Source organism: Numida meleagris, chromosome 3 (assembly GCF_002078875.1).
Source record: "Numida meleagris isolate 19003 breed g44 Domestic line chromosome 3, NumMel1.0, whole genome shotgun sequence".
Taxonomy (NCBI): domain Eukaryota; kingdom Metazoa; phylum Chordata; class Aves; order Galliformes; family Numididae; genus Numida; species Numida meleagris.
The window spans coordinates 87,226,675-87,251,752 of NC_034411.1; the positions used below are offsets into that span (position 1 = coordinate 87,226,675).

At 39.5% G+C, this 25,078-nt stretch overlaps 1 protein-coding gene across 8 annotated transcripts in view; it reads right to left on the bottom strand.

Moving 5' to 3' along the window:
- Window positions 345-25,078, bottom strand: part of LOC110395841 (E3 SUMO-protein ligase ZNF451-like) — a 42,100-nt gene continuing 17,366 nt past the window's right edge. For 7 of the 8 annotated variants that reach the window (XM_021390772.1, XM_021390775.1, XM_021390773.1 and 4 more), the window contains exons 8-15: window positions 23,584-23,737; window positions 22,151-22,295; window positions 19,927-21,575; window positions 18,719-18,853; window positions 16,405-16,535; window positions 15,318-15,504; window positions 6,001-6,075; window positions 345-3,157 (exon numbers count right to left, since the gene is read on the bottom strand). In XM_021390772.1, the coding sequence (XP_021246447.1) occupies window positions 3,105-3,157; window positions 6,001-6,075; window positions 15,318-15,504; window positions 16,405-16,535; window positions 18,719-18,853; window positions 19,927-21,575; window positions 22,151-22,295; window positions 23,584-23,737 (2,529 nt within the window). In that variant the 3' untranslated portion in view covers window positions 345-3,104. Of the gene's footprint in view, window positions 3,160-6,000; window positions 6,076-15,317; window positions 15,505-16,404; window positions 16,536-18,718; window positions 18,854-19,926; window positions 21,576-22,150; window positions 22,296-23,583; window positions 23,738-25,078 lie in introns of all 8 variants that reach the window. The other variant, XM_021390771.1, reaches the window with a different exon arrangement.

Genomic DNA, 25,078 nt, shown 5'->3' on the forward strand with positions numbered 1-25,078 from the left:
GCATCTTAGCGTTAATGCCAGCCAATTCTTCTAAATTAATTTTGAAACTATTCGTCATCCATCCTCACGTCCTCCCAATTTACAGCAGTCACTGTAAACACCGCTAGGACAGCATAAGCAGATGATAGAACACTTCCTTTTAAGAAAGACGGCAGCGTAACTTCATACCTCTTTAAAACTTCACCATATTTGGTAAAGATTTGGTAAAGGTTTGCATTCTGTGAGTGCTATAGGAACAGCAGAAGTCATTTCTGTACATCTTGAAGAGCAAAGAAAATCAAATAACCACCCAAAGACATACTGCTACTACATATACAAAGCAAGCAGTTTATAGTAAGCTAATCTCATCCCTTCATATTCTTGTATTTATTATTAAAGCTCTACAGAAGCAATAAGGCAGGCATGAAGTTCAAGGCTACAGCGTGTTACAGTTACACCAATTTATCTGGTATCTGAACTTGTCTCTGAATACGAACAACCTGGTGGTTGCCAGGTTGAGATGAGTTTTTTCCCTCATTATAGATAAACATAAAAAAGCACCACACAATTACTTTTCAGTAACAAAGGGGGAACTCAAACATCAGCATAGATGCAAATTATCTTAAAAAGAGCAAGAACAAAGGGATGCTGGGCAAGCTTCTTATAACATACAAGCTGTGCTTGTAAATGCAGACAGATCTCACAGAATACCTAGGGCAAACCTCAAAGAGTTCAGCCAGTTAAACAAGATTTCCCAGGCAGAAACATTAAATTCTGAAACCAGATGTTTACAAGACACTTATTTCAGCTGAAGAACAAGGTGCAGTACCATGAGAAGCTGGTGACTAACAAGTCACAAGTCTGCACATGCAGAGTTTTAAGAATCCTCATTTTCTCTGTTCTTCTGGAAACAGAAGTTATCAGAGACCTGTAGTGGCAGAAAACATTGTGAAGAAAAATTTCAGAGAGTATACGATTCTCAAAGAAAATAAGGACAGATTTGAAGACACAGATGATTCTGTAGACTATTTCTACTGGAAGAAGCATACAGACTAGAACTCTAGATGGTTTATAAGAGCCACAGAAGTAGAGGTTGGGATTTGCTACTCGTTTCAGTAAGCAGATGAGGAGGCCAGTATATCAAGGCTAACTTTAATAATTACAGCTCCAAGGATAGAGAATCTATATGCACACAACTTTTTTTAATGCAATTTATTAAGTCAAGGCTCATTAGGTAAAATCAACCTTAAATTTTATGACAGAATGAAATATTATGAGGAATAAAGTTTAAGTTCAAGATCTAACACAGCAGACTCTAGAGAAGACTATCTAGCCAGGTTTTAGACATTTGTTGTCAAGCAAAGAACATTCTCAAGATGAAACATTTTTTAATAGAAAAGAATTTGCAACTTTATAGTGTCTGTGCTGAAGAAACCTTCCCAAAACTTCTTACTTGGATTAATGAAAGCTTTGTCTCATTTCACTTTATATTACAAGGACTCAGTGTGAAAAATTCTGAAATTGATTTAGCTTGAGTCATTAGCTGAAGGCAACTCAGTGTCTTCTAGAACAGTGCTTGCTCAGCAGCAGTATGGCACTGCACACCCCAAACTGAACTAATTAATCCAAAATTTACAGTGGGAAAGCAAGCAGCTGATGCAATGGAAAAACATCGCGAGATTCTGTTCACTCTGTAGCATTTTCAGAGCCAATTCACTGAAAGTGTTCAATCTATTTTCTGGAGATTCAACTGTTTCTTCAGGTTGTATGATTGCAAATGAGTTCAGAAATAAAACTAGTGAAGAATCTGGTGAGTTGCTTGAGAGACAGCAAATACATAGGAAAAACAGTGTCAGTTTTCCAGCTTTTCTAATCACGATGACATATAGTAGTTGTTCTAACTCTTTGGAACTGATGGCAAGTAAAATCTAGCTTTCCTCTTCTCTGACTCTCCAAAAATAAGTATTCCTTTGCATAATAAATATTTAGATTTACAGCAGTTGCAAGCAAACTCACAGGGTAATGAATAAAAAGAAAAGCTGGCATTTTTGTTACATCAAGATTTCTTTCTTAGTGATTGACAAGAATCATTATAAAGTAGCACAAGCTGGTAAAGCTGGACACCTTGCATAAGAATTTTAAAAGAGGGAAATGAGAAAGGTGGCATAGACAGCTTCATTTTAAACATTATAATAATTATTCACCTAAAAATAAGAACAGTACAAAAACAATGGACACAATTTCTTTATCCCAGGCCACATCTTCATAAACAGAAGGGACCAGTAAAGACCACCAATATATAGGAATTATACATCTTAAATTTGTTCACATCTATTTCAAACTGGAACTGCAAAGTTTCCTTAGCTTTTGTTCATTTACAAATTTGTTCTGTCCTTAGATGAGAGAGATGTACCAAACCTGGTAAACTTCAAGCCACCTAATCCAACGCTTCCATACTACTACTGAAAAAATAGACACATTTATAAAAATAAAGATAACAGAAACTATCTGTGCAGTTCATGGTCCTGATTCTGCCATTTATAACAGACAGCATATTAAAAAAAACTGTGGTCTCTAAGGCAAGACCATCCACATACAAGAGCTGAGACCATATGTTCAATTTATACATCTGGGAACTAAGCTTCTCTTTATAACAAGATTAGCTAAGCAAGTCAGTCTGAGACAATTGAAGTTTACTATTTTTATCTGTTGCAAAGACCACATGAAAAAGTAAAGACAATCACATTTTGTGACAGAAAAATTAAATATAAGAACCAATTAATAAAATAATTAAAGCAAAACAAAAAACAACCAAACACATAGTAACATCAGCCCACTGATTGGGCAACAACTTATACAGCCAGACCAGTGAGACTTAGCCATCATCCATTAGAAACAGAATGTGTAAAGGCTTTAAAGTGTATTTTTATAATATATAATATATTGCAGCAGATATCCATAAACTCTATCAGCATGACAGAGAACATGAGATTATAGATCTAACAATTCAAGATACAGACATGTTTTTGAAGCAGAATTTCTAAGCCTTTGTAAAGAGATGAACAAGCTTCCATTTTTGCGAGCAGCTTTGATGACACGGTATTAGCATACAGAAGTATTTTCATTTACATTTCCTCAAGGCTTCTCTTGATAGCTTCTTCTAATCCTGCATCATCCTCTGTACGAATACAAAAAAAGATTATAATTTCAAACGGTGGTTGATAAGTAGTCAAACACAACTGCATTATTATTACTACACAAAGCAGCAGATTACTTCTGTGGACAGTGTCAGCAGACTGAGAAAAAAGGCACAAAATCAAAATGAGAGTTATTTCCCTTCTTACATCTTCTTTTGGCATGTTTGAAAGGTAGCACAAACAAACATCCTCTACAAACTTTTTCTACATTAACTAGGGGCAGCCTGGTGATTAGACTGAGATTGTCATGCAACTATGTGATTTACTGGTCAAAGATCAAGATTAGCACCCATACATATGCACCAATAAAGTATTAAAAGAAAGACAAACGCACAAGACAAGCAGAGAGGCCTCAGTGTTTTCACTCCAGTTCCTTATCAATTGATACTATGATATCTAAACTGTAATTTAACATTACTAGGAGGACATAAGTAGAGATAAAGCCATTAACCATAAAAGTAGTCCAGTTCAGGGCTGTAACGTTTTTGATGCTGGGAACAAGCCTACATGGGACTCATCTTGTTTATTAACAACCTCTCATAAACACTCTTCATAATTCTCCAAATACAAGCCCTATTTTGACCTTACCTTTAGGTTGTGTTAGGCACTAACTGTTCGGGGTTAGTGAATTAAATATCCTAAAGATAAACATGGTAAATAATAATATTGACACTGCCAACAAAATTATAGAAGCTTTCAGATATGCTATCATTCTTAAACAATTCATATTCTGCTTTAGGAGGACACAGGTATGTTCTAGAACAAAAAGATGACTGCGTTATGTCTATTCCTATGACAAAGGAAAATGAATAATTACATATATCACAGAATCACAGAATTGCAGGGGTTGGAAGGGACATCAAGACATCATTGAGTCCAACCCCTCTGCTAAAGCATGTTCCCTACGACAGGTTGCACAGGCAAGCATCCAGACAGGTCTTGAATATCTCTGTAGAAGGAGACTCCCCAACCTCTCTAGGCAACCTGTTCCGGTGCTCCATCACTCTTACCAGAAAGAAGCTATTCCACATGTTTGTATGGAACTTCCTATGTTCAAGTTTTAGGCCATTGCTCCTTGTCCTATCGCTACACACCACTGAGAAGAGCCTGGCCTCATCCATTTGCCTCCTGCCTCCCTTCAGATATCTATAAACATCGATCAGAACCCCTCTCAGTCTTCTTTTCCGCAGGCTGAACAGACCCAGGTTACTCAGCCTTTCCTCATACAGGAGATGCTCCAGGCCCTTAACCATCTTTGTGACCCTCTGCTGGACCCCTTCTAGGAGATCCCTGTCTTTTTTGATCTGGGGAGCTCAGAACTGGACTCAGTATTCTAAAGGTGTCCTTACCAGGGCAGAGTAGAGGGGGAGGATCACCTCCCTTGACCTGCTGGCTGTGCTCTTTTTAATGCACTCCAGGATACCACTGGCCTTCACACATAGACATAACATTTAAACAATTTTCATTATAGTTATGCACTTGCTGTATTTAAGGTTCATATTTAATATTTTTTGCAAGGCCTAGTTTTGAAAAAGAAATGGTATCAATTAATGCTCTCTCATGTCAGTAAACCCATCTTCATTCATATGGACTTTCTTGCAACATCTGATACTACTGAGAATGAGCTAAGTTAGTTTCTGAAACAAAAACATAAGACAGTCATGGAAACAAAGCCACACCTACAGGCAACTGCTCTCATTAAAATAAGTTGTCATTAAATCTCTAAGACTGTTCAGTTAAAAAAAGATTGAAACTATGACTCTGTTACTGATGTTGTACAGCTCATTCCACAGTGATACCTGGACTGTCCTATGTTCCCTGGAGCTGCTGAAGCAACAACTTCTGTCCCCAGTGCTTTAGCTTTCTCCTCTCAGCAGTTCCTATCTCTATTTCCTTTTTATCTATTTCTGGGGTTGATTTTGCCTCCTCATTTCCTCGTACTCCATTCTGCAGCCATGCACACAGCCGAAGTCAGGCTGGTTCCTAAGCTCAGATGTCTTCTGTACAGAGACAGAAGAACTGTGAAAACTTGTATGTACCAAATGCCACCCACTAATGGGAATATCCAGTGCTGAGGGCACCTGAGCATGGCAGACTTTCAGGAGTAGAGGTGAATATGTTGTATTTTTAATAACTATTGAGTAACAGTTTGTAAATTTGTAATTGAATAAATTCTGGGAGGAGTCAGTTATCTTTATCATTGCACTTGTCTGAAGTATTTATTTTATTATTGTTATTTGAAGTTATTTTTATTTCCATCAAGTGGAAAGCGAGAGTCAATCTTTTTAAGCAATGCATTACTTTCAAAGCGCAGTGTAATCTGTTATCAGAATTAAATGACCACATTGTACAAGCACCAGCATTAAGCACAACAGCAAAAGGATGAAAATACTTTCAATAAGGAAAGATTTCAGCAGATATTCGTACTGCTGATTCAAACCTGTGCATTAACCTACAGCTCTTTTTTAGAAGACAACAGTGCTTTATTTAGATACAATATCCAGTTTTGACCTACAGTAGTTCCATGCACAGCCAGAGTTAATATTAAACTGGTATCAAGTGAGCTCAGTCACGTCTTTAACCTCACAATACCCAGAGGTGAAGCAATAAAAATACATTTTGAGTCTGCTGAAATACTTTCCAAGATTGGAAGTTATTTTTTCCTTTTAACTCGCAGTATTCTTAACTACTTATGATTCCTCAGAATATTTTTGAGAGTATTCTTAAGAGGTCACTTGACATAAAAATGATTTTAAGTTTAGCTTCTGAATCTTCTGTAAATAATAGCATTCTGGAAAATACAGAAGTAAAAATTAAAACAGACCTTCTTGTTTCTTTGTTTCTTCTAAACTCCTTTTCACTGTTAGTTTGGTATCATCATCCTCTTCACTATCGGAACCTTAAATGCACAAATTAAATATAAATTAAACATTGCGTCTAAGAAAAAAAAGTCAGACACCTCTTACGTTTCTTTCACTGCAACAACATTGTATGTTGTATTTGAACTGCCCTTGTTACAAACCGAAAATCATGCCAAAACACGCCATACTGCATACATATAGTGGTATACAGCTGTATTTTGAAGTGTCTAGTAGGGATTGGTGCACCTAAACTTCTTTTCCCCCACTTGTTCTAAAAAGAGTCTCAGAAAACTAAGGGTTAAAAACCAAACAAGTCAATTAGTCCCAGCATATATTCATTTTCTCCCTAGAGGCTCTTGCTGTTTTAGGAGATGGTCTCTGTAATGAGGTTGCATAACACTCACAACAAACTAGGTCTCCTCTACGGTCACAGCAACAGAAGCACTTCACACACTAGAAAACAGATGCAGTATTGATTAAGTTCAAAGGTGAAGGATGTTTTGATACAGACATTTAAATGACTGACGGTGCGACTTTCAATGAAACAAGTTAAGTGTTTAAAGTGACTTCCTAAAATTTGTCTTCAAGCCTCTGACACATATAGCTTGTCTAAGCAGCAGCATTACTGACTCTCCTGTTTCCAGGAATAATCTTCAGCAGCTACTATCAAACAGAAATCACGAATCCACAAAGATGCCAGAATCCTCTGGATATCTACTGCAGCTAAAAACGTCTTTCTCTAGTCTGTTGGCAGCTCTAAAAAGGCTTCATAGGCAATCTGGGTAGAATAGATACCTCCCTGTATATCACCAACCAAAGCAAACAAAATAGAAGGAAAAAAAAAACCCACACAAACCCAAACCAAACACCATTAAAATCACTTACGAAGGCAAGAAAAAACACAAAGAAAAAAGACTACACAAGTGGCTTCTCCAACTCATTAATGACCATGTTAATCCACCAGACTGCTCTAAAATGTGATGGTGTGCCCCCCCTCACTCTCCCCTCTCCAGCCAGACCATTTCACCGAAATACCGGTTGCTTTCCAGCTTGGGCTGGCTGCTGGAGAAACCAGCACCTTGCTCAGCAGCTGACAGCTAATCAAGAAAGAACTGGCCAAACCACAAGGTAACCTCAGTGCTGGACGTAAGCAGTATGACTATGAGACAATCACCTTACCCCATAAACAGTGAGCAGCCCACAAACCCCTTCAGCTCTCCTGCATGACAGTGGACTGTACAGCAGAATTTCATAGAATCATAAAATCATTTGAGTTGGAAGCCATCTAGTCTAACTCCCCTACAATGAACAGGGACATCTACAGCTCGATCAGGCTGCTGATCCAGCCTGAGCTTGAATGTCTCCAGGAATGGGGTACCCACATCTCTGGGCAATCCGTTCCAGTGCTTCACCACCCTTACCGTAAAAACGTTTATTCTTATATCCAATGTACGTCTCTCCTCTTTTCATTTGAAACCATTTCCCATTGTGCTGTCACAACAGGCCCTGCTAAAGAGTCTTTCCCCTTCCTTCTCACAGCCCCCCTTTAGATACTGAAAGGCTGCTATCTGGTCTCTCTGGAGCCTTCTCTTCTCCAGGCTGAACAGCCCCAGCTCTCTCATCCTGTCCTCACAAGAGAGGGGTTCCAGCCCTTGGATCATTTTAGCGGCTCTCCTCTGGATGTGCTCCAACAGGTCTATGTCTCCCTGTACTGAGGACTCCACAGTACAGAGCAGAGGGGCAGGATCACCTCCCTCAACCTGCTGGCCATGCTTCTTTTGATGCAACCCCAGACACAGTTGGCTTTCTGGGCTGCGAAGGCACATTGGTGGCTCACATCCAGGTTGCCACCAACCAGTATCCTCAACTCCTTTTCGGCAGGGCTGTGCTCCATCCTTACATCCGCCAGCTTGTACTAACAGCGGGGATGCCGCAAGCCAGGTGCAAGAGCTGGCATTCGGATTTATTGAACCTCATGAGGCTCACCTTGGCCCACCGCTGGAGTCTGTCTAAGTCTCCCTGATGACATCCCCTTTGTTAGGCGTGTTGACTGTACCACCCAGCCTGATATCATCTGTAAAGTGCTGAGGGTGCACTTGATCCTACTGTGACTGTCACTGATGAAGATATTGAACAGCACTGGTCCCAGTACCGACCCCTGAAGGACACCACTCATCATTCAAGTTGGGATACCTCAAGGTTATGGCAACAAGACACCTTGCTGATACACATCCTCAGTAAATGATCAATAGTTTGCTTTAGAGAATTCACAGATCACAGGGGCTGGCAAGGACCTCTGGAGATCATCTCGTCCAACCACCCTGCTAAAGCAGGTTCCCTACAGTAGGTTACACAGGAAAACATGCAGGTGGGTTTTGAATATCTCCAGAGAAGGAGACTCCACAACCTCTCTGAGCAGTTTGTTTCAGTGCTCTGTCACTCTCAAAATAAAGACCATTTTTAATCAGGTACTTATGGAACTTCCCGTGTTCTAGTTTGTGCTCATTGCCCCTTTTCCATCACTGGGTACCGCTGAAAATAGGCTGTTTAAACTTTGTTAGCTTCACTAAGATTACATCTTAGATTGAATGTGCACATACGGTCCCTTAGAGATAGACCAAGTCTGAGACTAGAACTGGATCCAGCTGCATCTAGGCTCCTGACCTCTGCTGAGGTCCTGACGGAGTTTATAAAGCAAGGAGGTCCACTCTGAACCTCATGACTCAATGGGAGGGTCCCTGGTTGAATGTTTTGATCCCTACCCTCTATGCTGTAAATAATCACATGTACCTCGCCATCTCAAATCTTGTCATCTTATTCATGTTTAAGCTTTATTAAATCACTATTTTATATCAATAAATATATTGCTGCTTCTCTCTCACAACTGAAATGGATAATTCCATCTGTGACAACCTGTTAGAGATATTTGAGGCAATCACTCCCTAACTCATTTCTTGGCATAAGTATAACGGAAGAATTGAGATCTTGAGACCAATAAGTAGCAAGGCACAGTACAAGAGATTCTCTGGTTTGCTGCCATTTTAAATAAAAATGCATTCAGAGCACTTTTCTGGAGGTGGTTTTTTTTTTTTTTCCAGGCAATTTGACAATAGAAGCTGGCAAATTGGAAAGTCAATATTCTTCAGATGCAACTTGCATAGCTGGTTAAATAGCAAAGGATAGGAGCAGTCAGAAATTTAGCACCTTCTTCCAGATATTAGCTAAGGAAGTCGGCTTTCCTGGAACTGGTTATTGAATCAGAGAGTATTTACCACAAGAGAGATCACAATGGCAACCCAATGACACAGTGCTGGAGCACAGCGCATTTCTGCTTACTCCTGACTTCCCCAACACAGGCAATAGGTAAGCCAAAGACCCATTTTTTTCAGAATACAGCTGATTACTAAGGTGGATTTTACTGTCAATTAGAACAGTTATAAATATTCAAACAATTTGTAGATGCGTTACTATTTTAGTTCATTTAGAAGGTTTAGGATCTCAGGTATTAATTCAGGCCTCATCTTTCTGAACTGTTTTTTTTAACCAGTCACACCACTTTAATTACACTGCTGTAATAACATCGGGCACACATCATATTGGAATGGAGGTATGTGCAAACTGGCATGCAAAGCATTTAAATGTCTTAAAAACAAGTTGCCTGTTCCATGACTTATCATGACTGCTAATATGCAATAACTGAATACTGCTGAGTAGTTACATCATGGACAGGTTTGCTTAAAGCACAGCTGAAGAAATACCATTCCACTGGCTACACCTGTAAGCAAGCCTATTTCATTGGTACGTATGGTTTGAAGCCCGTGGACATGAAAGCATAGTTCAAACACAGTAAGTGGCAAGTGTCCAATCATGCACTGAGCTTTCCACATATTAATCTCGGTTCATAAAATACACTGATCCCAAGTCAATGGCACTATAAATTGAAATAGAAGAGCTCAAAGTATCTATGAAACTTGAAAACAATTAGAACAGATGATCTCCTGCCCGGTGGGAGGGGGGAAAAAAAATCAGCTCTGAGTCAAAGGTGGTTCTAAAGCATGTTGGAAGACTCATGAGCTACACTCTGCCCCAGACATCTCAAGGTTGGTCATTATTTGATAGACTCCGACCCCCTCCCTCTCCCCCCCCCCACCCCAACTAAATTAATGCATATTCAACTTTCCACAAAAGCAGTTGCTGGACTCTTAAATCTTTGAGCTGGTAAAAGCTATCCCATTAAGAGGTCAGTAAATGGCCAAATGTTATCTAGGATTTTTTTTAATGCAAAAGCTTGTCAGTATCTTAGACTGTACTGACTTTGCCTATCCAAAAACCAAAGCACAATGTTTATCCACAATGCCACCCTTCCCACCCAAATCTACACAGAGCAAAGATTAAAGGTGTCATGTTGGTTGTCTGATGAGGCAGGCACAAAAGCAGCAATGTTTCTATACCAGAGAATTTACAGGTGTTCTAATATGTCCCTGCTGAAATCAGGAATAAGACGGTAACAATCAGAATAAAGGCTCTCTGTAGGCAAAAATTCTAAGCAGAAATGTTTCAACACAGAAGGGGGTAAGGGACAGGAATTTAGCTTGCTTTAGGGGCTAGACAGCAAGAACTAAATATGGAATTCATCAGTTGCCAATCAAAGCGCTGGAACAATCAACTGATTGAACAGATGCATTTTTAAGTCAGAAGAAACTGGGCTGACTTTCCACGCTGTACAGGCCACTGTGATTGTTCTAATGTTGTTTGTAGCGTGCCTGTATCCCGTGGCTGAACTCTGCTTTCAGGAGATCTTGGATTCTAGTCAATATGCTCCACACGAGTATCACGGAACTACAGAATGGCTGAGGTTGGGAGGGACTCCTGGAAGCCACCTTGCCCATCCCCTTTGCTCAAGTATAGTCATCTAGAACTGCAGACGTCCAGGACCATGTCCATGCATCTTTGGGGCACCTCCAAGACAACTTGTACTGGGGAGCCCAGAACTGGACAGGGATGGCCTCACCGGTGCTGAGTAAGCAGGAAGTATCACCTCAACTTGCTGGTACAGTCCTCTGAAGGCAGCTCAGGAAGATGTTGGCTTTCTCTGCTTCAAGAGACCATTTCTGGCTCATGGTCAACTTGTGTCTACCAGGACACCCAAGTCTTTTTCTGAGGAGCTGCTTTCCAGCTGTTTGACCCTCAGCATATAGCAGGGTTGTTCCTGCCAAGTGCAGAACTTCACAGTTTCCCTTTGTTGAACATCACAAGGCTCCCGTCAGCCCACTTCTCTGGCCTGCCCAGGTCCCCTGATCTATCAGCCACTTCTCCCAGTTTTGTGTCTCTGCAAACTTGCTGAAGGTACACTGTCTCACCATCAAAATTAATGGACATATTAAACAAGACTGGATCGAGCACTGATTCCCAGAGTATACTGATAGTTACCAGCCTTCAACTAGACTTTGCACCAATGACCATAATATCCTCTGGATTTGTCCATTCAGCTGGTCTCCAACCCACCCCGTCATCTGCTCATCCCACCCACACTTCCTCAGCTTGTACATACTTCATCAGCGTACACTTCTATTTTTGCTGGCAACTTTGAAGACATAGCATAAATGAGAATGTATAATTTGAAGAAATCAGGCATTTCCCATTTCTCTTGTAAGAAAAGCTTAGCACACTCTGTTAGCTCCCAGAACCTCTGTGGTCAGAGAAGAAGCAACTGCCCAATTCACGAGTCAGGACATCTTAAGATATGGCCTCTTCTCTCGTACGTTTTGCTAAATAAGCAACAGACAAGAAACTCCAATTGTACCCATTCTCTCAAAGAAATCCTACTGCTCTCTACTGTTCTCATATATTGCCAAATTCTTGATAGAAGGAAAAAAAATAACAGGAAGGCAGATCTCGTAAGAGCATAGAGCTCAGTGATCAGGAAGATTAACCCTAAAGATGGGTGTAAATATAGTAACTTGCCTTGAGAGATACACTACAACAGTGCTTCCCAAACCTCAGAAACCTGCTCTCCAAAGGGACTGTTAAACTGCCACAGAACACAAAAGTGTCACCAAAAGTGACACGCGTTGTCCTGACACCAAAGTGTCAGCCTGAATCTGGATTAGCTGCTCTCAGAATAATTCTGTCTCAGAATAATTCCTGTCCTCTACCTGACACTCTTCTCTTACAGCCTCCCCAGTTACTACCACTCCCTCAATAGATTCCTTTAGGTTTGCTGGTTCCCCCATCACGCTGGAAACTGGATTTCCTTTCTCTGGCTTTCATCCTCCTCTCTTGCCTTACTGTGAAAACACACCTCATGACTGCTTCACACTTCAATCGCACACTAATTAATTGCACCCTACCTCCCTTTCCCTCTCCTACAATCCTTTCTCTTAGTCTTTTTACTAACTCCTTATTTCATCAGTCTTTTTATCATCCCGATATACAGTAACATAAACATCACAAAACTAACTCTCTCTCCAACCATTGGCTCTTTTCCTTTTTACAGTAGACATGTGAAGCTTTAGGGCTAACTTATAAAAATAGCATTAAAATTACTTCATTCGGGATCCTAAGGACTACTTCGCCACAACTGTGGCTATCAATCATGTACAACTTTTGTGAGCATTTTGACTTTAAAACAACGTTCCCTGGCTTCCATAATCCTTTCGTCTACTCCTCCTTCACTAAATCCCTGGAGGTTTTTCCCCACATACTCCTCCCCAGTATCTAGTACTCTGATCTCTGTTTCTTTGTTCAGTGACATCATCCATAAATGCAGGTACAGCTGCTCCCTGCTGAGGGCTCAAAAACCCAGAAAGCCATCTCTTCCTCAATGCAAACTAAAGCTTCATTCTGCATATCTCTCCCTGCAGACCTTCATTCCTCTGTTCATTCAAGTGTAGCATGACTAAAAATAAAGCTCTATCCCCAATTCTGCTTCAATTGCATTTTTTGGAAACTGTGGCCAGTATCACGGTGGTCACACAGACTTTCATTTAATCTTCATCTTAGACACCTCTCTAAAAACTCACAGTCAGGTTAAATTAAACCCTGAAGCTTTGTTTGTATAGTCCGGATGGTGAGGTCTTCCCAGTTCATCCACTTGGTTACAGTTCTTGTTGAGGCTCATTATCTTTAGTCTTAACATACTGCTTCCTCCCTAGGGCATGTATACGTATATTCAAATATACATCTAAGGGATGTCACTGACATGCCAAAGCTAGTAACGACTTCCTGTGGTAGCTAAACACAAGACCACAACTCAAGGGTGGCTTTCTTATCAGTCCCTATTGCTGCAGGTTGTGGCCACTCTGATAACTGTGTAAATAAAGCATTAAGTGCAAAAACTGTAGTTACTCTAGTAGGCATGGTGCAGCTACTGTGCATCACACTACAGATGCTCACGCCCTTTGCGTTAAGCCTCTTTGGACAGGAGGGGCTGGAGGCCATAACCTAATTACCTGCTGTCTGACACAGCTGATAACCTGCAACATGTACAGGAACTTCTCTTTTTTTTTTCCCTGTTTAAATGACTGCATGTAGTACAGTTTCCACAGCAGTTCTGCTGAAAAGGTAAAATGGTTCACAAGGTACAACAGTCAGACTGCCACCCATCCAAGCAATCCACCCGCTTGCAAGCTAATAATAGCTCTACAAAGATGATTCAGGTAAACTGCTTTTTCATTTTGAAGATCATCCAATACCAACAGCTGTTTTAATTTTTCAACACAACTCTCTGTGGTCACAGTTTTAATTTCACCTATTTCCTCCCTCCACAATAATGCCCATAGGTTTGAGACCATTGGAAGGCAAACAAACCTTGCTTATATTTCCTCATATTGAGCTGTGTTTCTGTAACAGGACAACAGGTTATACCAGCCCACAATACACAGCGCAACTTTCCACCTCAGCCCTCTGATACTGGTCTTGCTACATGTACGGAAAACTTGCAAATGCCTGCTGATGCTGCTGACCCACACAGTGAAGCGCATATTTTGAGGTGGCTGCATCTTTTTCAAAAACCTTCACAGACTCTTGGCCATGACACCAACTCACTGCCCTGAGTACACAGTCCTGTTATCAAAACTGAGTTTTCTAATGTCCTGTTTTAACATAGGAAGAGGAGAAAACAGGCAATTTTTACTGCCTGGGTTCCACTCTGTTGACACTGACAGCAGAAGGGACCTAAGAATGGCTCAAGACAATTCTGTTCACTGTGAGTTTGCCCAGGACCATGACACACACACGATTCCAGCAACTTCTTGCTCAAAGTAAGTAGTTGGTTTTGCTAATAACCACACATACAGCTTTAGTGAGATGCACAATGACTGTACAGTCAGTAAGTTCAAGTCTGGGGCCTCTCAACAATCCCCATCACCATAATAGTTATGTTAAATATTAACATAGTAAAGCACATGAAAAGAACGTTTATATAGGAAAATTCAGGTCTTCTATGAGAGCTTAAAATGTTTTGAAATACTAGGAAGTATTTAAACACATCTCAGCCTCAATATCCTTTACATTAAAACAAGACTGCTCAAACCTCTGATGAGTCTATATAAAAACAGTGTAATCACTTTAGCATGACAGTCTTCAGTACATCTGGTGCCTGTCTCATCAGGTTTACAAACCTGCAACTCATCTGCTCAAGACAAAAACTTTCCCATCTTCTGTTTGAAGATGAAGAGGCCCTGAAGGTATTACAAGTCCCATCACAACCCAGCGAGCTTTAAGTGGAGCACATTTTTAAAACATGCTTCAAAATATCCCAAGAACATGTAACACTGTGCAGTATTAAAGGCCTTCACTGGTATTTTTCCTCCAAATAGAGGTGTGAGCCATGTGCCAGTGAAGACAAATAACAAGGGACTGGACGTCAACACTTGGATGCAGGACAATCAGAGTTAAAATAGGCAAAGATTTTGGGAAATAACAATGGCTTTAGCAGGGTCACAGATGTCTCAGACACAGCACAGATCAAATAAAGCAGATTTCAGTAGAAATCAATAAGTAAGCACATCACAGTGCTCTAAACAGCTTTTCTTCAGACAGAAAGGAGGTTTCAGACTGAAATAACTGTTTGTTCCAGGTTTTGTTAGATACAACAAAAATGCGTAGTTAAGTCTGGTTTCAAAACTTGTACCAAGCAAAATGATCTTCTGAGCTGCATTTCATTGCAATACAATACAAGAAGCACCAAGCAACAACTTGTTTTCAACAGCACAAGAGCTCAGTTATTTTATTGACGCCTACGCTGCTCGAAAGACTGTATTTGATGTTGACTTTCTACCTTTTGTGGTATCTGAAATGCTGTTTAGCAAGGCACACATCATGTCTCCTTCAATGTGATGGGGATTCAGAATGCGAGCTGACCGCTGAGTCATCTTAAATTGAGCTTCCAGTTCCAGGAAGCTTTTGTCTCCAGAAAGTACAGTGAAAGGAATTTGCTTGGGCAGGTGCTCATCTAGCCGACCAGCCTGTATGGAAACAAAAGACAGATGTTAAGACTCTACTTTTATCTTATGGGCTTTGGCTAGCTTTTTGCAAGAGAGCAGTTCGTATGGACAATAAACAGCAACTTAGCTCCACTTTTATCATTATATGGAATTTATACTACCATGAAAGGTATTTTTTCCTCAGAGGCACTAAAACAGGTTCCCTGATAAAACTAACTGATAGAACACTACACTGGTGAGACGTCATGACACCTCAGATTCCTGTCCTTCATCTACACATCTCCCAACCCAAAGCCCTAGGTCTACTGAACACGGGCACTGCTCTTTGTCAGCTCAGCAGGGTCTCTGAATCAGGCACTCATTCAAGGCCATCCACCTCCAGACTGGGGCCACTTGAAGGGAGAGGGAAAAGTTACACTTCATTCTGAAACAGGAACTGTAATACTTGTTGTATTTTTTATTTTTATTTTTTTAATTCTTCATTTCCTAACCAGCTCCCACCTTTTCACAACAAACTGATGTCTTTACACATCTTATTTGGAATTACATTTGTATTCCTAAAGAAAAAAAAAAAAGCACAGGGCAGAGTGATGACGATAGCTACATTTACTGTATTTACCCATTTAATTTATGTTGTGTGGTCTTCATGCAACCCATAATTCAGTTCATATGGCAAGAATAAAACGTATGATATTCAGGGTTACCCAAAGGTATGAGGGGGTTCCTTCAAAATCACTTCTCAACAAGTTGTCTCCACTCAATTCAGCGATGGTTCTATAATTCTTTTTAGTGGACACAGAAGTTGTGTGAAGAGAATAGAAGTATCTCACAGCTAATTAGTATTTAACATTGATGGTATATGCCATCTGCCACCCTTCTCTCAAACTAAAACAACAACAAAGAGAGCACACACCAACTTACATGAACACAGAGTGCAAAGTCCGCTGCCTCTCTTCTGGTACCACAACGTGGATGAAGGAAGAAACATCCGATCTTGTTAAGGTAATTATAAATTTTGCACTGCACTGGAGGTTTCCAGTTACTGTATCCTCCTAATCATTCAAAAAAAAAGAAAAAAAAGGATAGCAATGTCACCATGTATTAAGAATGCAAGGCAAAAGTAAAAGGTAAAACAGGCTTTAAAGACAGAATTTATTTTGACAAACGTGAAAGCTGAAAAAATACATTACCAAAAGCCCCAAAGCCCTTGTTCTTGGGTTAGAAAACCAAAAATGAAAAAGGAGCTAGCCTGACCCATACACAAAGCCACTCAATTCAATTTTCTGTGTGTTTCTCTACATCACGTACGTTTAGCCACAGTAATGCATCTTTTCCAGTTTTAAGCACTGTTAATGGTCAACGTGCAGAAGCAAAGGAGCTCTTAGGAAACCAGTACAGTAATGGAAATGCTTCACTTACAGAACCCTGTACTAATGCAATGCCAAGATTATTCCCAAGAGAATTTATAAGTAGATTGTCACGTCAGAACTCTTGAAAGAGAAGATCCAAGAACTGGAGCAGAAGCTGGAGACAAATAGTAAGAGACCAGACAAACACTCGGATACAGTCAAGGATAAGAAAAATGATGCCATAATTAAAAAAAATAAAGCTGGAATTTTCTAAACAAAGTAGTCTAAAACATGTAGATACTAGCTGAGAAAATAGTTAACAGAGAACAGTAAAAACAGGCTGAAACAGGTTGCAAGGGAAAGGAAAGGAGCAGCAAGTTTTTCATGAAGGAAGCAAAAACCAGAGGATCTTGATATTACCACGACAACACAAAAACAAATGAAAAGACAATTTGAAGGAAGTGAATCTGAATTTCATGACATTCCCAAACGCTAAGAAACAATGGGTCTGCAATGGGGAGGAAAAAAAGTGTTGCTTGATCTTCCAGGTAATATAATAGCCGAATATAAGAAAGGATTCTGAATGGGAAGTGAAATCAGTCATTGACTGCACTTCATGTGAGGACTTGTGAAACAAACACAGAAACAGGCCACAGACGACTGCGTATTCCCAAGTGTGACAAAGAAGTAGAAGTAGTCTCCAGCAGATTTTTTTTTTTTTAATTAATTTCTAACCTAATGTCTATGAGGGCATCAGAAACAGCCACAAAGTTCAAGGATTTAGTAACAGATGACTATACAGAAAGGATTTAGGGGCGTTCTGTCCCTGAGAAAAATGGTCTTTCCAAGTTGTTCTCATCTGCTGTGACAGCCATGGCCACTGTCATTTGGGAAAGACCTGAAATTACCAACTCTGGCATGTGGGGGTCAAGAACAGCTGACAGAGCTGTAGTTACTCTAGTGGAGCTAGCCCACAAGACAGAAAACTGAATGTCTGAGAAGAAAAACAACATAGAACCCGCTCAATACAATGGGGGGAACTGAAAGAAAAGCTAAGATTTTATTTTAAAAGAACAGGAATTATAGACATAATGCTGCCCTTATCATTAAAAAACAAACAACACAGTCAGTGATGCTGTTCGGGAAGCACAGAAAAACATGAGACAGGGATGTCACTGTCTCTTCACAAGTTAAACGAACAGGAATAGCATGCATTAAGTAACTCTGTAAACTACTGTTACGGTCTACATGAACTTTAGTATTCCCAGGCTTTGCAACAATCCTTGTGACACTACTAAACTACTAAAATGTTTCTCAGTACAAATTGGGCCCATTTTAATGGCCACTAACTCTTCAGCATGGTTTTACAGTTCAAGATCTTTAGCAACCATTCACACTAGGCAGCCTGAATGCATCAACCCCATTTAGAAAGCAAGAAATTTAGTACAGAATGACCAGAGAGCAAAGAAAATTAAAGTACAGGAATGTAAAACCATGCCTTTTGGATCTACAAAGAAAAAAATATATGACAAGGACTTGGAAGTTAGAAACTAGCTAGAAAGAATTTTTTTTTTTCCTCTGAGTATTATGGGTTTCCTGAGAACTAAGAAAAAATAGCATGATATCGCCTAAGCAGGGAAGCCAAGAAGACTCCCAAAACCATTTAGCAATTCTGGAACAGTATTCTATAAGGAATAATAAGAGCAGCAGAGCTTACGGTAGAGTTAGAAAAGTTCAAGAACATTTCTATTACTTTGTATCTGTGATGTTATGACTTAAGAGGCCCCAGTGGCTGCTTTTTTCCCCGCGCTCTTCATTCTCTCAAAGAATCTCTGCTCAAATACGTGTGTAAACTCACTAATCTTCTCCTCCTTTGACCACTTTACCTTGAAAGCCCCAGATAAATGTTCCTTGGTTCAGGTTAGCTGGCAGCTGTGTGAATAAGCTTCCCCAGTTGTCCAGATCCACCAACACAATGTGAGTCATGGTACTCAGGTAGTCAAGATCAGGGAGTTCACTGTCTTCGATGAGATAAACAGGAACATTTTAAGTTTACTCAACTTTCTGGTCAACAAACATACATTAATTCAGATACATTTTGGAAAATTAATGTATTAAACTATTACATAAGCTGAAAGTCATAAAGCATTATCCTATTTAGTGGCTACATTGTTTCAGCATTGTTTTTAATCAATTGAAGTGGCCTTTAGTAATACATAAATTCGATAAAAGACAGTAGAATCTAGCAGTATGATGCTGTAGAGCTAGATGGTTTTATAGTAGGCACAGAGAGCTACTTCACTGAGACACTGATCATGTCTTTAATAGTATAATTAACATTCAGCTCTGCACTTTCTACTATGGCACATCTGTGACATTTAATTGCTTAAAACCATATTAGCACATAAAGTGTTCAGAAACATACTTTTTGCTGTACATTAATCAAAAGTATTATGACACCGCACGTAATTAAAAAATACTCCCAATTTCTGAATGCAGAAGGTACACTTTTAGCATTCTTGATATCATTCTTGGAAGTGACATGAATTAAAAAAAATTAGAAATGGACACTTCAGGCAAAGCCATTCCAGTACATACTGTGAAGAGAAATTCTCAGCTGAGATATATTTGCAAGCTAAACTCAAGTGAAAAGACGGTGTAATAACAGGACTGCCCACATAGAAAGCACTGCCAGCCTCACCAATTTATGCATACAAAGGAAGTAAGTTTACTTGTGTGTGTATTCTACTGTGCCTTCACATTTCTAGGAGTTCAATCTCCACCTGGGGTCCTGAGTTGTTGTTCTCCTTTTATCATCAAATTATACTCTCAAGTAATTTGAAAAATTACATGTGAGAGCCTTTGCACTCTCATCTGTCCGCTTTCTTTTTTTAAAACTTCACGCATAAAGGTATATAGCAATGAACTTAGATCTCAAGTATTCAAAATGCAACTTTGACAATAAAAATAAATAAATTCTGAGCTGATTTATAGACCAGATACAGGCAAATGATACATTACATACTTGTATCAGCATTAAAACAGTCTGATATTTTTCTAATATAAAAAGCCTTTAATTTCTGCAAACCCTCACCAGGCTCTTTGGAGCATGCCGAACTTTCAGTTTTCCCTTTCTTTCCATGGATTGGTCCCTGCAGGGGAGGAGACTCTGGTCTTCCCTGAGTCTTGGATGGATTCGCATGAAATTTTAGTTCATGGGTTTTTTTTTCCACGCAAGCCCCACTTGCCGTGAACTTGAATACTGCATTCTCTGGTTCTGATGCAAAACTTGATATATCAGGTTTCTGTAAGAAGCAGTGTTTCATGTGATAGTGCTGATGTGCACTCTGAAGATCGTCAAAATTCTTGTTGCATGCAGCACATCTAACAACATACATCTCTTGCTTACTTTTCACTGATGTGTGGCTGTTGAGATGACTGTTCAAATCTGCAAAATTCTGTGCAGTTGCAGAACACAAGCAGCAGCGAAACCATAAGTTTCCTTCCTGCAGCATGGCTTTCTGACAATTTATGGAATCATTCCTCCTGTTCACTTTGGATATATAAGTTGTCCGGCAACCACAGGTTAAATAGTCTCCTTTTTCTTCTGGGAGGAAGTCATCTTCTTTTTTTATTGATATTTCCACCCGCTCAGGCACAAATACATAGTCCATGCTATGAGACTCCTCATAATGGATTAGAAATTCTTTGTCTGTGTCAAAAAAGAGATTGCCACAAAGGCCACAGAAGTATTTAATTTTTATCTCCCCATTATGACACTCTTGGGAGTGTCGCTGCAGTGTTCCTACTTTCCGAAAGTGATTTTTGCAAAATCCACAGCAATATCTGTGAAATGCATGGCTTTCTAGGGACATGCAATGCTGCTTAACGCTGTCTTCAGATTCAAACATCTCCTCACAAATGTGGCATTGCCATTTTCCCAGATTAGGACATTTTTCAGGAGAGATTTCCATAGGGCTAGGAATGGCATCTTTCCTTTCATCTTCAGAAACGTACACTGTGTCAGAAGCTGATGCCATAGGTTCATCCTCCAGAGCTTCTTGCTCATAATAGTAACTATGTCCCCCATGGAACTCAGTCACATGTCTCATGATATCCTCTTCTTTGAGGAGATCTACAGAGCACGCTCTGCACCAGTAAAGAAAGTTAGTCAAGTGTGCTCCTCCATGGAATCGGCTCATATGCAGGCGGATGATACTTGAGTTTTCAGCAAGCTTTCCACATACTGCACATTTGTGACAGATCCTATTTGCTGACAAAATGTGTTTTTCTACTGACTCTTCTGTAAGAAACTTCTGAAGGCATTCACAAAACCAGGCTTTCACTTTGCAAGCACTACCTTGGCTTTGGTTTCCGACATGACCTTCGTTGTTTTTTTTTAAATCACTCTTCCGTTTTGAAGGAGTAAATTCACTTTCACTGGCTGACTCATTCGAGCTCAAATGTCTCTTAAGCAATGGTCTTGACCAATCCACAGTATGGCACAGATGAGATGCATTTTTATTTTTTTCATTGATATGACAGAACATCAAGATAGACTCTTCCATTGTAGTATGAACTTTAACGTTATGCTTAGTGCTTTGCTTATGCTGCATGACCTGATTCTCATCAGCAAGCAGCTTCTCACAGTTCTCACAGTGACCTTTTGTTTTGAATATCTCTGCAATCTGAGAGATCCTCTTCTTGGACACTGCCATAGGGCCAGAATTACGACAACGTGTTCTAGTATGGATTAAAAATATACATATATATATCATAAAGGTGTATATCAGAAACATTTTTAAACTTTCAGATATACTTAGAAATTTTAGCCAGTATCTACAACGGTGTGTGTAAGTAGTGCCCTGAGTTTACTTTAGCTGACTTACTAGCTTGTCAACAAAAATATGCAATGCCTAGCTAGTCTGCATTTTAAAAAGAATTAGGTATTCATTTCCAACGCTAGCACTTGGATTGATACTCTACGTTGCTCACGCAGTACATCTTAGAAATCAAATGCTGAAAACTGAGAATAATGGAACAGAGATCAATTAAGTTCAGTTGTTCTCTGTCACAAAAAACAACAACAACAACAACAATATTGACCAGTGATTTTATGGATCAAGAGAGAGTAAGAAACGTGGAAAAGGAGGGTTTTTGTTTTGGATAGTCTACCCAGTAAGCCAACATTCAGATGGTCCTAGGTGCCCTGTGAATTTCATTAGCACCGGAACATAACACATCAGTGTCGGTTATATAAACACGCTGGTTATCAGTTACGCATGTTCACATTATAATGACAGCTGCCTCTCACAAACCTGAAGTGAGCTGTTAATTCCATATGGGAGCGTAGTATCTGTAAGCAGGACATACATTTCACTTGGAAGGGAACCTCTTTGCAGAGAGATATCAGCAGCTTCTTTGCATAGGATGGGAAAGGTAGAGGAACACCAGCCTTCATTTCTATGACACAGAATGGCAGAAAGCACAGTCACACGTTAAGAGTTCTTTCATAGTATTTCAGCTTTCAGACATTTCTACAATTGTACTTATTTGTCAGAGGGTTCAGAACTGAAGTTACTGTGTTGTCAGCTGAGCTCCAGCATTTCTGCAATGGAAGCGCTGCGTAAAATTGCATTGATTTGTTAAAATTCTGTAACAATCTTATTTTTGAATGTACTAGCATCTTGGTTTTCATATTCAGCGATAGATGATTTCCCTCCTTCTACAAGTTCAGGTCAGATCTCTCTCTTGGGCAGCTCTTTACCAACTTTCTGACTTTCTGCCTCTCCATCTATCACTACCTACCTACTCCTACTACGTACACTTTTGCTTAAAGCCACAGTGTGTTTAAGAAAAAAATAAAAAAAAATGGACACTACTCATTTAAAAAGTTCTTACATACTTGGACCATCTCTCATTTCCAAGCACAGCGTTACAAATGTTATTTTAATCTTCTACTTAGTAAAATGTAATGACCAGTAGGATATAGCTTAAGTTTAAGTCTTTCAAGCATAGCCCCTGTTGACAACATTAATCCTGAAGACCTACCAATGCAAAGGAAAAGAAAAAAAAGGGGACTTTAAGTGCTATCCATCTCTCTATTTTGTGTTATTCATCTTTTCAAAGCAATAGGTCACCAGTAATTTTTTTTTTAAACCCACAACCTGATTTTCAATACATCTCCAAGTCAGCAAATTCACAATTAGCATCCTAATTGGGAATAAAACTACATTAGATGAGCAATATACATGAGAACTCCAAACAACACAGCTGACAGACATTTCCACAAAGATGACAGTACTATCTCAGTTTATAGGAATATCCTCAAAGCCCATCCTTACTGTGTACTTCCTGCAGCCACACTGGGAGAGGGCAGAAGTGACAGATACGATATGAAGATGAGAAACTCTGCAGATCCTTCGATCACATAAGGCTTATCCTGAAAGCTAAATTATCTAAAACATGGCAGCTTCTTGAATAAAAAGTCAAGTCCACCTACGTCTCAGCCACTTACCTAAGATTAAATGTTCTGTAAGAGGGGATGCTTTTAAGTTTATAAGGCACATACTCAATAATTTTTTAAGATCTTACAGAATATGCAAGGCCTTAAAAGAGAAACAAGAATTTATTAAACAAACTTAAAAGCCTTAAGCTTTTTACATAGCAGAAAAATATAATTCATATCACACTAAGTATAAATTATCAGAAGGAATGAGGAGCATGCTAAGTACACTTAGTAGCAACGCACCATTCAATTTAGAAAGATGGGAGAAGTGGTTCTTTCCTGACATATGATTCAAGCATTCATCTCTTTTGGTGAAGAGGAGGAAGCAGCATGGGCACGCAAAACACTGAATATGTTGTGGAGGGAGATCTTTTTCATGTCCGTCATTTTGATTAAGCTGGAAAATAAAATGATCTGATGAGAAGAAACACTGAATCAACAAAGGAGTCCCATTTCTTTTCATGTCTTTCCATTCCTCTCCACCTCATTGGCAATATTTTCACTTTTAGACTTTCAGCCACCACATGTATGTTTATTTTCACGCTATGTGCTTCAGCTTGTGAGACACAAGTGGAATGGTCAAACTTCTACCTCAACTTCAATCGCTGCTTCCAGGGACAAAGTCCTTCAATTTTACTTTTTTTTTTTTTTTTTGCTTATTCTTCCCTTCTTCTGTCTCCCTCAAGAATCTTCACAACAGGTTTTCGCTTTCTTGAGGATTACTCCCCCTTCCTTCCACACCAAAACAATTCCATCCTTCTGCCAGCTACAGGAGACAGTGCCTTTCACCAAACTTGCCTGTAACTCCTGCTAACGCCTCCAGACATACCACTGGCACACAACTTGGAATAAGAGGAGAAAGAGTAGAGACAAACTACGATGCAACCTGTCAAGCTTGTCAGATATGATAATGTATCAGGAGTTCCTGGTACTGCCTTAAATTAGTCTGATTTTCACAGTATTTAATATTTCCCCTGAATTTAACAGGCTAGGTGGGTAAACAACAATATTTGTTATTAAAACACTAAACTTTGAAACGGTGACCCATTACACAATTCAGCACCTGGCTGCTTAAATAAAACCATGCACTCTGAAGTTAGCATCTGAGCATCTGTGACTGAGCTGAAGGGAAAGACAGACGACATTATAAAAGAAAAAAGGGAAAAGAATGGAGGTAGGGAACAACAAAAACCGCAATTCTATTAGCTTATATTCAAATCAAAACTCAAATGCTAGATTGTCCTGTTCCCTTCTGCAAGTTAACTAGCATGTAGCATCAGACACGTATCAACGGAGACACTGAAGACAGCAAAGAAACAACTGCATCTGAGTTGACTCAAGTTTCTTTTCTAACTGTTGCCTCTTTTTTTTTTTTTAAAATATCCTTTTTTGTTGCTCTTTACCTCTTCTTATTTCACCTTAATTTCTTGACTTCATCTTTCATAGTTTTGGAGACACAAATAAAGGGGAATATCTATTGAAAATACCAACAAGGATAAAAGGATCAAGACAAAACTACAGTCATCTTTGATGTACACCACAGAGTACAAAATAATGGTCAGACTTAATGGGAGTACTGTCAGAATACACCAAGCATTTCAAACGCTGCAGAATAAGAAAAAACTATTTGGAAGAATAATCAATGGAAAGTGAAAGGAAGAGGGCTAAAAGGGAAAAAAGTGCATAATTACATGTCTTGATAACCCTCTATTATGTTCAGTCAGTTGAGTTACTTATC